Here is a 15435-nt window from a genome sequence, read left to right as displayed (position 1 = left end):
ACACACACACCGATGTCAGAGGGAGGACTCGAACCGCAGACGGAGGGAGCGACGCGAACCGTGGCAAGGCGCCTAAGACGTCGCCGCTACCCCGCGTTGCGACAGAGATTCCAAAATCAGATACTGAATTGTAAGGCGTACCCAGGAGCAGATATAGACTCAGAGTACAATGAAATAGTGATGAAGAGTAGGCTGAAGTCTAAGAGACTAGTCAGGAAGAATCAGCATGCAAAGAAGTGGATTACGGAAAATAAGGAATAGCTCACTAGGCAGTACAGTTGAAAAAGAATGGACGTCTCTAAATAGAGCAATCACAGAAGTTGGAAAAGAAAACATAGGTACAATATGGTAACTACGAAGATACCTTGGGTAATAGAAGAAATACTACAGTTGATCGACGAAAGAAGGAAATACAAAAATGTTCAGGGAAATTCAGGACTACAGAAATACAAGTCGCTGACGAATGGAATAAATAGGAGGTGCAGGGAAGCTAGAACGAAATGCCTGCAAGCAAAATGTGAAGAAATTTAAAAAGAAATGACTGTCGGAAGGACTGACTCAGCTTACAGGAAAGTCAAAATAAGCTTCGGTGAAATTAAATGGATGGATGGTAACATTAAAGTGCAACGGCAGTTCCGTGTTAAATGCATAGGAGAAAGCGGACAGATGGAAACAGTACATTGAAGGGCTCTCTGAGGGGGGAAGATTTGTCTGAGGTGATAGAAGAAGAACCAGAAGTCGATTTAGAAGAGACAGAAGATCCAGTACTAAAATCAGAATTGAAGAGAGTTTTCGAGGACTTAAGATCAAATATAGCAGAAGGGTTAGATAACATTCCATCAGAACTTCTTAAATCATTGGGGGAAGTTGCAACAAAACAACTATTGATATTGGTGTATAGAATGTATTAGCCTGGGGACACACCATCTGACTTGCGGCAAGATATCGTCCATACAATTCCAAAGACTACAAGAGATCACAAGTGCGAGAATTTTCACACAGGTTAACAGCTCATGCAACAAGACTAATATGCAAAGAATGGAAAAAAAGATAGAGGATCTGCTAGATTACGATCAATTTGTCTTTAGGGAAGGAAAAACAGAGAGTTACGAAGTAGATGAAGTTAAGGAATTCTGCTACCTAAGCAGCAAAATAACCATGACGGACGGAGCAAGAACACCAGAAGCAGACTAGCGTTGGCCAAAAGGGTGTTCTTAGCCAAGAGAAGTCTACTACTATCAAACATAGGCCTTAATTTGAGAACAAGTTTCTGTGAATGTACGGTTGGAGCACAGCATTGAATGGAAGTGAAACATGGACTGGGGTAAAACCGAAACAGAACAGAACTGAAGCATTTGAAATGTGATGCTACAGACGAATGCTGAAAATTAAGTGGACCGATAAGGTAAGGAATGAGGAGGTTCTGCGCAGAATCGGAGAGGAAAGGAGTATGTGGAAAACTCTGAGAAGAAAGGACACTATGATAGGACATCTGTTAAGACATGAGGGAATGATTACCATGGTACTATAGGGAGCTGAAGAGGGCAAAAACTGTAGAGGAAGACAGAGATTGGAATTCATCCAGGAAATAATTGAAGCCGTGTTTGCGAGTGCTTCTCTGAGATGAAGAGGTTGGCAAACGAGAGGAATTCGTGGCGGACCGAATCAAACCTGTTAGAAGATTGAGGACTCTAAAACGAAAAGGTTAAAATCGGTATGGTCACGGACCCTGGAGAGGCACTGCTGGCGATGTTGTGCTGTTAGCAAATGCTCCCATGACTGTGATCTTCTGCCGTAGCCCATTAATGCCAAATTTCGCCGCACTGTCCTAACTGGCACGTTTGTCGGACATTGATTTCTGCTGTTATTTCACTTGCTTATGTGTCATCACTGACAACTCTACAGAAAAGCCGATGCTTTCGATCGTTAAGTGAAGGTCGTCGGCCATTGCAGTGTCCTTGGTGAGAGGTAATACCTGAAATGTGGTATTCTTGGTACATGGCACACTCCCGACACTGTGGATCTCGGAGTAATGGATTCCTGCAGAAAGTCTCATGCGTCTAGCTCCAGCTGTTCCGCATTCAAAGTCAGTTAATTTCCATCGTGCAGCCATAATATCGTCGGAAACCTTTTTACGTGAACCACCTGAGTACAAGTGATTGCTTTGCCAGTGCACTGCCATTTTATACCTTGTGTACACGATGCTACCGCCGTCTGTATACGTGAATATTGGTACCCCATTACTTTTGTCACCTCATTATACTATTAGAATAGAGCAGGAGAGGTTGACATATGAGATAATGCAATTCCTTGAATAGAAGAGAACCTGAGGACATTGGATCCAAGAGGTACAAAAGACATGGAAAGAACGAAAATGCAGGATGACTTCCAAATCTGGTATTAAGGCTTGTTTAGATGCCCAGGAGAGAATTAGATCCAGAGCAAAACCACCATCGCCAGAAAAGCGAAGAGGGCTGCAAAGTATGTGAGTGAAACAATGTTGGACAGGGGCAAAGAGCGGAAGAAAAGAAACTGGCCTGGAAGAACGTGGTCCACAGATGGCCGAACCACAGGAAATAGATCGTAAATACGGAATGAAACATTGATGTCGCCACCCCTGGGCTGAGCACTCACAGGTAGGATGATGCTCGTGCTGACGCTGCCCACCACGATGGTGGCGAGCAGTTCTCCGAAGGTGGTGGCGAACCGCTGCCACACAGCGAAGGTCAGAAGGGGTAAGGCAGCGAACAGCAGCGCCCATCGGCGGCCAACAGTCTCCACGAACACGCCGAGCAGCAGAGTGGGCGGCACCGAGGCGAGCAGGCCCACGGACGCCAGCCACGAGCCCTGGTCCTCCGTGATGGGGATGTGCGACGTGTTCTTCTGCAGCTCCGGGATTATCGGCGAACTCCAGCCGAAAAACATGCCGGCGTTGAGGTACGCCAGCGACACTACCAAAAGCATTCACAAATGACATCTCCATGCTCTCACTGTCATAAAATGGTATTTTAATAGTACACAGCCAACCACTGGATAATACCATATCTAACCAAATGAGTTCAGGAAGTTGTGTGTAGATTTTTTGTCCATTCAGTAGGTGCCATAATTTTCACAGATGATACCATTGTCATCAACGAACCTGAGCACTAACAATTCAACCAGTGTAATCCTGGGACATAATTCTGAGTAGGGAGGAATTACGTATGCGGTTCCCCAAGGTTAAATCTTAGGTCCTCTATTGTTCCTCATGTATGTAAAAGATATTCCGTATAATATACAACAAACACAATTAGTTCCTTCAGCAGATAACGTGACTATTGTAGTCAAACAAATCATACAGAAACAGAAGGAATAGTAAACATAGTTCAAAGGTTCAAATGACTGTGAGCACTATGGGACTTAACATCTCATCAGTCCCCTAGAACTTAGAACTACTACTTAAACCTAACTAACCTTAGGTCATCACATACCTCCACACCCGAGGCAGGATTCGAACCTGCGACCGTAGCGGTCGCGCGGTTCCAGACTGAAGCGCCTACAACCGCTCGGCCACCACGGCCGGCAAAAATAGTCCTTCGAAGTGTTATTCACTTGTTGTCTGTGAATGGTCTCAACCTCAGTTATAAAAGACGCAACATATTCCGTTCCACACATCTGCACTATGTGATGAAAAGTATTCGGACACCTTGGACCACTGAACAGTGGAAACACGTTGTGTGAAGTGACAAATCACGGTACATAACGTGACGATCAGATGACAGGGTATAGGTATGGCGAATGCTCGGTGAACGTCATCCGCCAGCGTGTGTAGTTCAAAATGGTTCAAATGGCTCTGGGCACTATGGGACTTAACTTCTGAGGTCATCAGTCCCCTAGAACTTAGAACTACTTAAACCTAACTAACCTAATGACATCAAACACAGCCATGCCCAAGGCAGGATTCGAACCTGCGACCGTAGCGGTCACGCGGTTCCAGACTGTAGCGCGTAGAACCGCACGGCCACTTCGGCCGGCTATAAAGTACATGTTGGGGCCGTAATAAAGAAATAAGCTGTCTCAAGATATTATGTCCAATGTATGTGTTTGTGTTTGTGTTTGTGTGTGTGTGTGTGTGTGAGAGAGAGAGAGAGAGAGAGAGAGAGAGAGAGCTCCAGTGTATTGTTCTCTTTAATTGTAATGCAAACTTTGCATACCGTCAGGTGCAAAATTCTCTATAATGAACACGGATCCGGTAGGCCAGTATCAACTATAGTCTCACTGCTAAAGGCATTAATAAACGCCCTTTACTTATTTTTCTCTGATAAATGTAATATTTTGTTGTCTTGAGTAACTGTGGCAGGAAGGAGATGCCTTATCCGATGCAATACACGGTAAACAGGAAATCTGCTGTCGACAATATTACACATACCTCTCATGAAGTAGGGAAAAGAAGTGCGACTTGCTTGTGCAAGGCAACATCTCACCAAAACGTTATTCCCCACCACTCTCCCTAAGTAACTACCACCCAATCGTCTCCACTCTTGACGTTTACGCAAAGTGGGAGTGTACCGTGAAGAGTGTGAGAGACTGTGCATGTAACGACTACCAAAAAAGAAGACACACTAAGCATGCACAGCAGGAAGGAAAACTGCAATACAGGACACAGGCCAGTACTATTTTCAGACGAAGTATTTAAGAGTTAATAAAAGAACAAAAAAGTCTCGGTTGCGACATTATTTAATGTCAAAGATCCGTTTCATCCTTTTGCGGCGTCATCAGATTGTGTAAAAGTAGATTGACACGTGACCCACCAGTCATCAGTCAGTATCCAGCTACTTTTACACAATCTGATGATGTTCCAAAACGATGAAACGATGAAACAGTAAAATTCCGAGGCTGTGGTGTTATGGTGTGGTCGTGTTTTCCATGGAGGGAGCTTGGCCCCCTTGTTGTTTTGCGTGGCACTATCACAGCACAGGCCTACACTGATGTTTTAAGCACCTTCTTACTTCCCACTGTTTAAGAGCAATTCGGGGATGGTGATTGCATCTTTCAACACGATCGAGCACCAGTTTAAAGCGCACAGTCTGTGGCGCAGTGGTTACATGACAATAACATCCCTGTAATGGACTGGCCTGCACAGAGTCCTGAGTTGAATCCTATAGAACACCTTTGGGATATTTTGGAACACCGACTTTGTGCCAGGCCTCACCGACCTCTCCTCAGTACAGCACCCCGTGAACAATGGGCTGTCATTCCCCTAGAAACCTTCCAGCACCTGACTGAACGTATGCCTGCGAGAGTGGAAGCTGTCACCAAGGCTAAGAGTGGGCCCTCACCATATTGAATTGCAGCATCACCAGTGGAGGGCGCCAGGAACTTGTAAGTCATTTTTAGTTAGGTGTCCGAATACTTTTAATCACATAGTGTAAGTGTACTACACCAGTGATAAGTGTAACGCATGGTGTGGAAATAATAAATACGCTGGGAACTTCAAATTCTTAAGTGTCTACATTGATGGGAACTTAAACTGAAAAAATCACATTTTGGAACTCCTATAACAACTCAATTCAGTCACATTTGCACTAAGAATGATTGCAAATTCTTTGGAGGGACAAATCGGTATGATGACCTATTTCCCATATTTTCATTCAGTAATGTCATATGGAATAATGCTCTGGGGTAACTCATCTTCACTAAGGAAAGCCTTTATTGTGCAAAATCATACTGTAAGAGTAATATGTGGTGCTCACCCACGATCATCTTTCAGACGTCTATTTAAAGAGATGAGCATTCTGACTACTGCTTCACATTATATTTATTCCTCCACGAAGTTTGTTCTAAATAATCCACTGCAGTTCAAAAGGAATAATGATATAAGAAAATGAAATACCAGATGAAAAAATGACATTCATTTCTTCACTTAATGTTTTGTTATGCACAAAAAGGGGTGCACAATGCAACAACAAAATATTGGATCACTAACTCAATGATTTAACTGTGTAACAGAAAACAAAGTAAAGCCTGAAAACAAACTGAGGAAATTTCTCCTGGACATCTCCGTCTGTTTCATAGAATTCTAATGTGTAAAAGATCGTGGATGGGAATTACTAATTCACATCTACATACCTTATTTTCTTCTTTAATATATATAAAAAAACTTAGAAATGTTCAGAATAGAATCCTATGCAAAATTAAATTGTGAAGTGAATGTAAAATGACTAGTTCTACATCACTACTATCTATAGAGCAAAATGATACACGGAACATGTAACCAACTAAATTACTAAGTAACTAATTAACTTTGTCACGACCGACAAGTTGGGAGGTGCCACTTTACTCAGAGTTATCGGTAAGTATTTTCAGAGTTGCACAAGACTATGGCGTGAAAACTGCAAGACGTACAGAAAATGGACACATTCACTGGATAAGACATCTCTCCGCGTTTTTAATTCACGTTAGAAGTCCTCAGTATGGGTACCGTTAGTGATACGGCAAACATCAACACTTGTATGCAATTAATTGAAATCGATGACAATAACTGCCTGGTAATGTGCAGCAGCAGCCCAGTTTGGAAATCTGTTCACTAGTTTGCCTATCTGTAGGCTTGAAATGATTGGTCTTCATGTTTTGATACACCTGCCCCCTATAGCGAATACAGCCCCGCACATATCGAGAATCTAAACTTGGAGAGATGCTCTGTCCATTGATATGTGCCGTTTTCTATAGGTCTTGTTGTTTTCAGGTAGTATTTTCCTGAACCCTCTGCGATACGTCTGAGTTACCTTCTACCAAAGACAGAAGTTATTTCTTCCTTAATGCAAAGGGGTGCTGAACGCAGTTTGTAAGCAGAATACACGAGCTAAAATTATATTCAATTGAAGAAAAAATTTACTCGCCAGCATGAACCAGTCTGTAAAATAGAAACGACTCTTGAAAGTAATTTGTCTGGATCGTGGACATATTTGGGTGCATGGTTCGGAAAACAGTACAACAAAAGGGGGGAGGGAAGCTAGCCGAGACATCTGGCAGTAATGTAGGCTATCGAAGATCAGCAGAAGAGATGTGGTTATCAATGAAGTGTTGCTGAAAATTTATGAGGTGAACCATACATCAAAGGGCATCCAAATGAGACGAGAGAAACTCGTAGAACTTATTGCAAGAGGCAAAATCATCAGTGGATTAATAACAAAGGGAATTATGAAGAGATGGAATTTCAGGGAAACGTCCAAGTAGGTTGCATGTGCAGCAGATCATGCATGTTGTGTCATAGCAGAAATCGGGAGAGTAGAAGGGCATGCTGAGGAACTCACCCTTAAGTTTATCGCAAATAGAAAGCGCAATTGTACTCTAATAGGGAGTAGCATAGTTCATTGGACTCTTGGGGGATTAAGAGAAGAGGTGAAGAAATTGCAAGGTGGCCTGTGCATTTCGTCACTGGTTCGTTTCTTGGCCATGGAGAAGGTCATCAACGTCCAGTGGCAGACACTACAGTCAAGGCATAACACACTTGTCAAAATTATGAGGGTTGTGATCCAAGAGCAGTCAATTAGTGTATACTTCTTTGATCATACTGCTCAGCGACGGCCTCTCTTGACATGGCAGTGGAGATCCATAACTGACTTAGCAGTTAACGACAAAGTAGGGTGGCGTAAAAAGCATGAGAGAGTCATATAGATGGGAGACAGCTAGGCGTTCAGTCACAAGAAACTACATGTGGACTGCGTTGACACCCCAGGAATCGACGCCCAGGCCGTATGGTAGGTGAAGTTATCACTCATTCGTGCCTCGACGCTGCAGCATGGACAATACTACTGCCGATGCAGTGGAAAGATGGAAACCAGCCACTGCCGATGGTGACACAATTACCACAAGAGTGAGACTCGAACCGCGGCTGTGTTGTAGCCTACATGATGGAAGATGATGTCCTCTCAAAACACTGACAGGCCAAGCCGACAGTAATACCTCCCGTTTTAGACATGCAGATACAGTCACTACCTGCTACCATCTTCGAGATATGCTTTATACCTGTCACCCAGTTTTCACTTGGGTCATCTAGCTGCCCCTACGAAATACTGCAGCCCCTAGCCACGGAACTAGTGACTGTGCCTAAACCAGATGCAAGATTGGAATTTCAACTGGTGCTCTCCGACTGGGGAATCATCTGCTGGCTGACTTCTGCGAATATTAGTGTACCTACATAGGCCTGGCTATGTGTAGAGCCGTCGCTTGCTTTGTGCAGGCATATTCTATTGTTGCTGGCTTTTCTTGTGCTGGCATACACTACTGCTGCTCGCTTGCCTTGCGTGGGCACACTCTGTCACTGGAAGCTCCGTTTGCTGTTGCTCTGCTAAGAGGTCCACGGTTCAACTATGTGTGCTCAAGTGTCTCCAGTCTGAATACGCAGTTTCACAGCTAACAAAAGAGGCTTTATGGAGTCCAGCACAGTGGCATGCCATCTGAGTGTCTGGAGCAGATGTGGTACTACACTAGAAGGGTGCTGAAAAGGTAACATTGGCTCAGCTTCTGCCTGCTGGATGAGGCAATGGCATATGCTGAGTGTGACAAAAGGCTGCTTGTGGGCTAAGGCAGGCGCATGTGTGGGGCTGCTGACAACCACCTAGCAACACCACGACATATTTATGTGTGGAATATGTGAATATATGAAATAGCTGTACCTATGACTTTCCATCATCCTCCTGGCTCCATTAACCTGTCGAACTGGTGACAGAAATGGTTTCTGCCAACCACAGTGAGAAGGGACCAACTGTATTAGGGAGGATGACAACACCCACAATGGGCAGGATCGTCATCACTGAATGGTGACTGGAGTGACTGTTGTCTGTTTCTCTCTCTCTCTACTGCTTTGTTTTATTAACAATTGTGATCATAGCGATTTGTGGGTGACGTTTGTGGGGTCAGATAAGTGTTAAGACTTCTGTAGATTTTATGGGAATACCAGAGGCCTGTGCCAAATGAGGTGCATGTCGGGTAACTCGTTGGGCCACAGCGTGCTTTCTATAGAATCAGCCCCAATAATCTGAGACATGTGTCACGGATATGTCCACTACGCTAGGCAGTACAGTGAATCCAGATATCTGATGATTAAAGGTAACGACTCAAAGCAATTTTTTGGTGTCACAGTGAGCTACATATTTTTTTTTAATTTTGTTTTCTTCCTTGTATTTTTGTTTATTTGATATATGTCACGCAGCGTTTGAGCCGAAAACATTGGGGCTTATGTTGCAAGAAGCCCTGCCGTCCTTGTTAGAGTAAGTAGCTAGACTGAAAGCAGATAATACAGAATTCTTTAAATTTGGAAGGGAAGATGGGGCTTCGCCCAGTTGGACTGTTTCCACATTAGATTCAGCTGCCGTCATCCCGGTTAGTCCCTTTTTGGGTAAAGCAACGGGGCATGTGCTAGTGTTTGTAGATATATTGAAAGCAGATAATACAGAGTTCTTTAAGCAGTTTAAATCTGTATGAAAAGATGGGGCTAGTGCTAGCGTTTGTAGATGATCTGTTGGCAGCTGTAAAGCTGGTTTCTGGACACATGAGCTGTTGTTACAGATGAGAAAATTGTTCTTTAGAGTTAAGGCAAAGACATATGTTAGGTACCGTGAGGATTTAAGGAATGCACTGACATACGAAGAACTCAGAAATTGTCTCATACCATCTTATAAGAAGCAAAGTACCTCCAGATTCTTTCGTGAACAATTCAGTGCGGTGGCGAAGATTGAGTATTTCCTGCATAGACTATGGAAGATTAATGTCATTGTATATCAGATAATGAATAATGAGAAAGTGAATACAGTTATCAGAAATCGGAACATGGAGCGTGAGCAATATGCCTAAGGGGGGAGGGGAGAATTGGTGCGATATTCCTTGGTGGCACGGTGACTACCGGACTGTACGTTAATGTTTTGGAAGATGATTTCATCGCCACTTTTCCAAAGTGACCCTGATTTCGACAATATGTGGTTCATGCAAGAGAGAGCTCTCCTCCATCGATACGGGAGAGTGTTTGGTGTCCGGGAGGAGCACTTTGGGGACTGCATTCCGTCTCTGGGGTACCCAAAGGCCACAGGCATGGACTCGATTGGCCACTTTATTCTCCGGATCTGAACACAAGCGACTCCTTTTTGTGGATCTATGTTAAAGACAAGGTGTACAGCAATAACACCAAAATCATTGCTTACCTGAAAACAGCCATTCAGGAAGTCATTGACAGCATCGATTTTTTGTCACTTTAGTGGGTCAACCAGAATTTCGCAATTCGTTTGCGTCACACCATCGCCAATGATGGCAGGCATATCGAACAGGCCGTAACCTAAATCGGAATACCTGTAGCGACTTTTACGTGTTGAATAAACAGTGTGCATGCCATAGTTTGTAGCTAACTTACGTTTATTCGATATAGTTCAACAATTGTCACCCTGTATGTAGATGTAGATGGTGGCTGACACACCTCGTACGAAGGCTCCCAGTGATGTGATTTGTTTTCAATGCCTCAAGTCCATCAGATAACAACTTTCAGCCTGAGTGGTACATGATCTCTTCAGGGTGGATTAGATTTCGTCTGACAGATAATATTTACGATAGCGAGTTTGATAAGAAACTGGAAGGATTCCCACTCGCCTTAAAATTATTGCTGAAAATACTAACTAATCTAAGCATGTTAGGGAGTTTACATGTACGTCTATATTCTCACAACACACAAGTATAAAAATTCTATCACTGCCACATAGTGTTCGCTCCTCACCCCTCCCCTCCCCCCAGCCCTCCGCCCCCCCCAACACCCCCCCCCCTCACCTTTCCTACAGTGTGGAATACCCGCTACGTCTTGGTAGTTAAACTTGATTCTGAGACCGGCTCTTGTTTTGGTAGATTGTCGCTTGCGTGTCCAGAAGTTGTGAGGCAGGGTCCGTTGGTGTCTGTAAGTACAATCCGGTGACTCTGGGCAGCTTGTGGTGTGACGTGCTGGCGAGGAATCCGGCACCATTGATGTTAAAATCCCCGCTGGTTTGACGTTTTCGGGGGATACTTTCAAAGATGTGGCAGTTATTGAATATCCATGGCGTGATCCCCTCTTCTTGACGCTGAGAATGAGCTGTCAATGGCCGCGAAGGAGTATCCATGTCCATCTGAAGGAGGAAGAGGGCGAACCAAGTTGATATGAAGGTTGGTAAATGTAACTGGTGCAGCCTGGAAGTTATTTAGCCTACTTTACTGCACTGGCACAGGACGTCAATGGGTACTATTTGTTTGGGCTGACCCAGCTACACAATACAAGAAGTAAACTGCAAATATCTGCCGAAGCACTAGTGAAAATATGCAGTAGGTCTCTTAGGACAAACACGTGGCATACAGTTACAAATAAATTTTGAAATTATTAGTTTCTTTTTTAATTAAACCTTTCTGCAAAATCATTTATTGGCTGTTTAACAGGGATTACCAATTTTTTTATTCCTGAGGAGTTTTGTATTTCTTTGTGGCTCAGTTTTTTCATTAATCACAGCATATTAATTTGACACCCTTCATTATCTCTGTGACATTCTCCCAACGGTCGAATAACCCTGCGACAATCTGTGCAGCCCTTATCTGTATATGTTCATTATCCCTAGAGTCTTATTTGATACATTTGAGATTCATTTAATTTTCTGGCATCTAACAGACCTCAGATCCCCACCCCATGTACACATATTCCTTTTACCTACTAGTACAGATCATATGTCATAACAGCTATTATATTCAATTATTTCTCATTCTAGCATTTTTTTTCTATTTCCTTCAACACAGAATCTTTCTTAGGGAAAGGGACAACATAAGGTCTAATGGAGAAAGATTCATGGCTCTGTAATTCCAACATATTCAAAATCTTTGACTAAACCTGGTTTTTAATCAAACACAGATCTACTTTGCATCAAAAATTTTTACTGAATCTTGCCTTTCATTACTTGATATACCTTCAATGTATATCATTTTCTCTTTTACTCCAGCTTGCATTGTACCCTCTTCAGAATTACTTATGTCAGCTTTTGTCGTTAAATATCCCAAAGGCATATTCAATGCACTATGTAGATCTACATTCAATTTTTTTCAGAAAGTTGACGTCATTGAACTTTTTATTACAAAAAAAGAGTAAATAAATAAATCTTTCTGTACTGAAATCAGTTTTATCATTCCATGGGCACCAAATTCTTGTACCCAATACTAAATGGAATTCATAGTGTATTGACTAGAATTGTAGGATATCATATTTTTATATTATTCAATACTGTACCTTTCCAATATAACAAATTTTCATTAATTTCGTCTCTAGAAGAACTACCTTTTTGATTATCAAACTTATTTTTCCCTGTTACAGTTAGTGACACATTATGTACTTTTCCATTTCGTTTACTTCCTCCCTGTCTTCTGTTTCTTTGTCTCATTTACATTATTAATTTACATCAATTATCCTTTTTTTACTCAATAAATTTCATGAAGTCAAATATCTCTTTTGCTTCTGCCACTAAATTTCCCCTCCTTCCCATTAATACCACTAATAATTGTGACGCTACTACTGTCTCCCAGTTCCTGTTTAATTAGCTGTTATTTATTTTCTTTATCTAACCAGAAGCAAGGCACTTCCATTGTTAAATTTCGTCTACTTATTTAGACTTTTTCATGGGGTCATAGCATCCTAAACGCTAGATAACACCTCTGTTTCGTCAGTTTGTTCGTGATTTTGCATAAATCAGGTTGACTTTCATCACAGAAATATTTTTCTTTGCTATCACATTGGTTAGGTTGTTCTTCCTTTTTACATTCCCTTACTGCTTCTATTACATATAATGCTAGATTCATCTGGTTTACTGATGGCTCTTTTGTAGATATTGCCTAATTGCAAACCCCAATTCGAGCAACCTTCAGTCTCCCTCGTAATTACTATAATTACTACTCCCCATACTGCTCTTATTTAGAGATTTGTCTAGTGCCATTTACTACCAAACTTGTTCTGAGTCCCCCACTATTTCTCCCAGACCATTTAGTACTCATTGTACTCACTTGCAAGTCTCTAATTGGTGAATACCTCGCCTCATTAGTCCTCACACCTCCTGTTCATTTGACTCTTACTACCTTCCAGAAATAATATACAAATCATTAATATTATTACTGGGGGCTACAAAAGACCATTCCCTTATTCTGTGAGAAAACATATGCTCTAATCCCGTTGTTACTGATTCACAACCTGACTCCGTCCAACTTTGTTAATCCAGCAAAGACAGGATCCCTTGATAGTCTCTCCTCTGGAATCGTCTCTTAAGACCACAGATTTCCCTTAGAATCTTTTACTGTTCATCTCACGGCCAGTTATTCTCCAAAAATTATATACTAAATTCTTCCCAACAATTACAGGAATCTGTCGCTTCTGTTGCCATCCCTAATTATGTTGTTGTTGTGGTCTTCAGTCCTGAGACTGGTTTGATGCAGTTCTCCATGCTACCCTATCCTGTGCAAGCTTCTTCATCTCCCAGTACCTACTGCAGCCTACATCCTTCTGAATCTGCTTAGTGTATTCATCTCTTGGTCCCCTCTACGATTTTTACCCTCCACGCTGCCCTCCAACACTAAATTGGTGATCCCTAGATGTCTCAGAACATGTCCTACCAACCGATCCCTTCTTTTTGTCAAGTTGTGCCACATACTCCTCTTCTCCCCAATTCTATCCAATACTTCATCATTAGTTATGTGATCTACCCATCTAATCTTCAGCATTCTTCTGTAGCACCACATTTCAAAAGCTTCTATTCTCTTCTTGTCCAAACTATTATGTCCATAATTATACCCTTTCAAAAAACTCATGACAAACATTTATCTTTGTCAGTCCCATTAAGCAGACTGGTTATTAAATTCGCTAATAAAATCAAGAGGATGAATGTTACTATTATGTCAGAATTTTTGCACTTTTTGTCATTAAATAATGCAGCTTCATTACACACAGTATATACTTTAGGATTTACACTTTCAGCTCTGCTAACCATGTCTTAAAATTCAGTAAATTAAGCATTCATTCTAGACTTCATACTTTTTCACAATTTCATTTAGCTTGCTGACTCTAACTTCGATAATTAACAAATGTCTTCCTCCCACTTCTTTTCTCCTGTTTCAGTTCCGCTGGTTGACTCTAATCTCGTTCTTTTCAATATTAGATTGCATGTTTATTGTTATTTTCCATACATATTTTCATTTAACCTTCAATTTTTACGTGACTAGGATCAGCATCTGCTTCCACCCACTTACTACAATATTTTCCCAACATCACCAAGCAAGGTGGCGCAATGTTTAACACACTAGACTTGCATTAGGGAGGATGATGGTCCAAGTCTGTGTCTGGCCATCTTGATTTAAGTTTACTGTGATTTCCCTAAATCGCTTTAGACAAATTTGAGGATGGTTCCTTTAATAGGGCATGGCTTTCCTTCCCCAACCTTCCATAATCCGATGGGTCTCATGATCTCATTGTTTGGTCACCTCCCCAAAGTCAACCAGCAAACCAACTTTCCATCCAAATTTGAATTTAAATTACTAACATCACTTTTAATTTCTTTTTAATGTCATTGTTAGTGTAGTAGGCTACAGTTTCAAATCCAATTTTGAATCTGTTCTGCTGAGATCAGTTCTAATGTCACCACTATTTTTTACAGTCTCTGATAAGTTTCTTTCATTTCAAGCCTCAGATTACCAATGTCACTTTTAAACTCCTTCTTCATGTTACTACGTTTTTTTTGTCTCATATACGATTGTTTTCTTTAATGTTTAAGGTCATTTGCATGAATGGTGGGCCAATTTTTATGCGCAATCCTTTTACATCAGTATCACCTAATTCCTCCTTTACGTAACAGCCAGTGTTTGATTCCTCTTCATTTTGAATTTCGTCTACTACCTCCACACCTTCCCCTTACCCGACTGCAACACTATTCAGCAGGTTTTTACACCGGAATTTCGTGAATAACGTTGCTAAAATGTACTGCATCGTAAAAGGTAGATACTTCTGATGTTACTACAATGCTATCACAAATCCTACTTTTAACTGTGAAATCTATTCGTTCCTGCTCGTCTTTATGTCTTAGTCCCTGATCTCTATTCTCATCCATATTGCCTTCAACATTTTTATCATTCGTTCTGAGAAGTCGTCTGCTAACACATTTTAATGTAAACATCTTATCTCACATTTCTTAAGTGTCCGCTGCTGCTATAATGTACTCTATTTTGCAGTGTCAGCTTCTGTTCTTCATATTCTGTACGTAATGTGCAGTGTTTTTGCCTGTACCACTGCCTTACTTATCGATATGGAGTTGACATGTGCAGCGTCGTATGGGTAGAAGTTGCTTCCAATATGACTATGATCTTCCTTACTTTTCAGTGGTTGATGTTCAACATGGCCCATCCTGGTTAACCATGTTTCAAAAG

General features: G+C 41.7%; 1 protein-coding gene across 1 annotated transcript in view; it reads right to left on the bottom strand.

Annotated features, from left to right (window-relative positions):
* LOC126481932 (facilitated trehalose transporter Tret1-like) overlaps positions 1 to 15435 on the bottom strand; it is a 60821-nt gene that overhangs the window by 30066 nt on the left and 15320 nt on the right. The window contains exon 2 of the mRNA XM_050105892.1: positions 2635 to 2951. Within this exon, the coding sequence (XP_049961849.1) occupies positions 2635 to 2951 (317 nt within the window). The remainder of the gene's footprint in view (positions 1 to 2634; positions 2952 to 15435) is intronic.

This window comes from Schistocerca serialis, chromosome 5 (genome assembly GCF_023864345.2).
Source record: "Schistocerca serialis cubense isolate TAMUIC-IGC-003099 chromosome 5, iqSchSeri2.2, whole genome shotgun sequence".
Taxonomy (NCBI): Eukaryota; Metazoa; Arthropoda; class Insecta; order Orthoptera; family Acrididae; genus Schistocerca; species Schistocerca serialis.
Note: the sequence above shows the minus strand (reverse complement) of the source record. Positions and strands in the feature narration are given on the sequence as shown.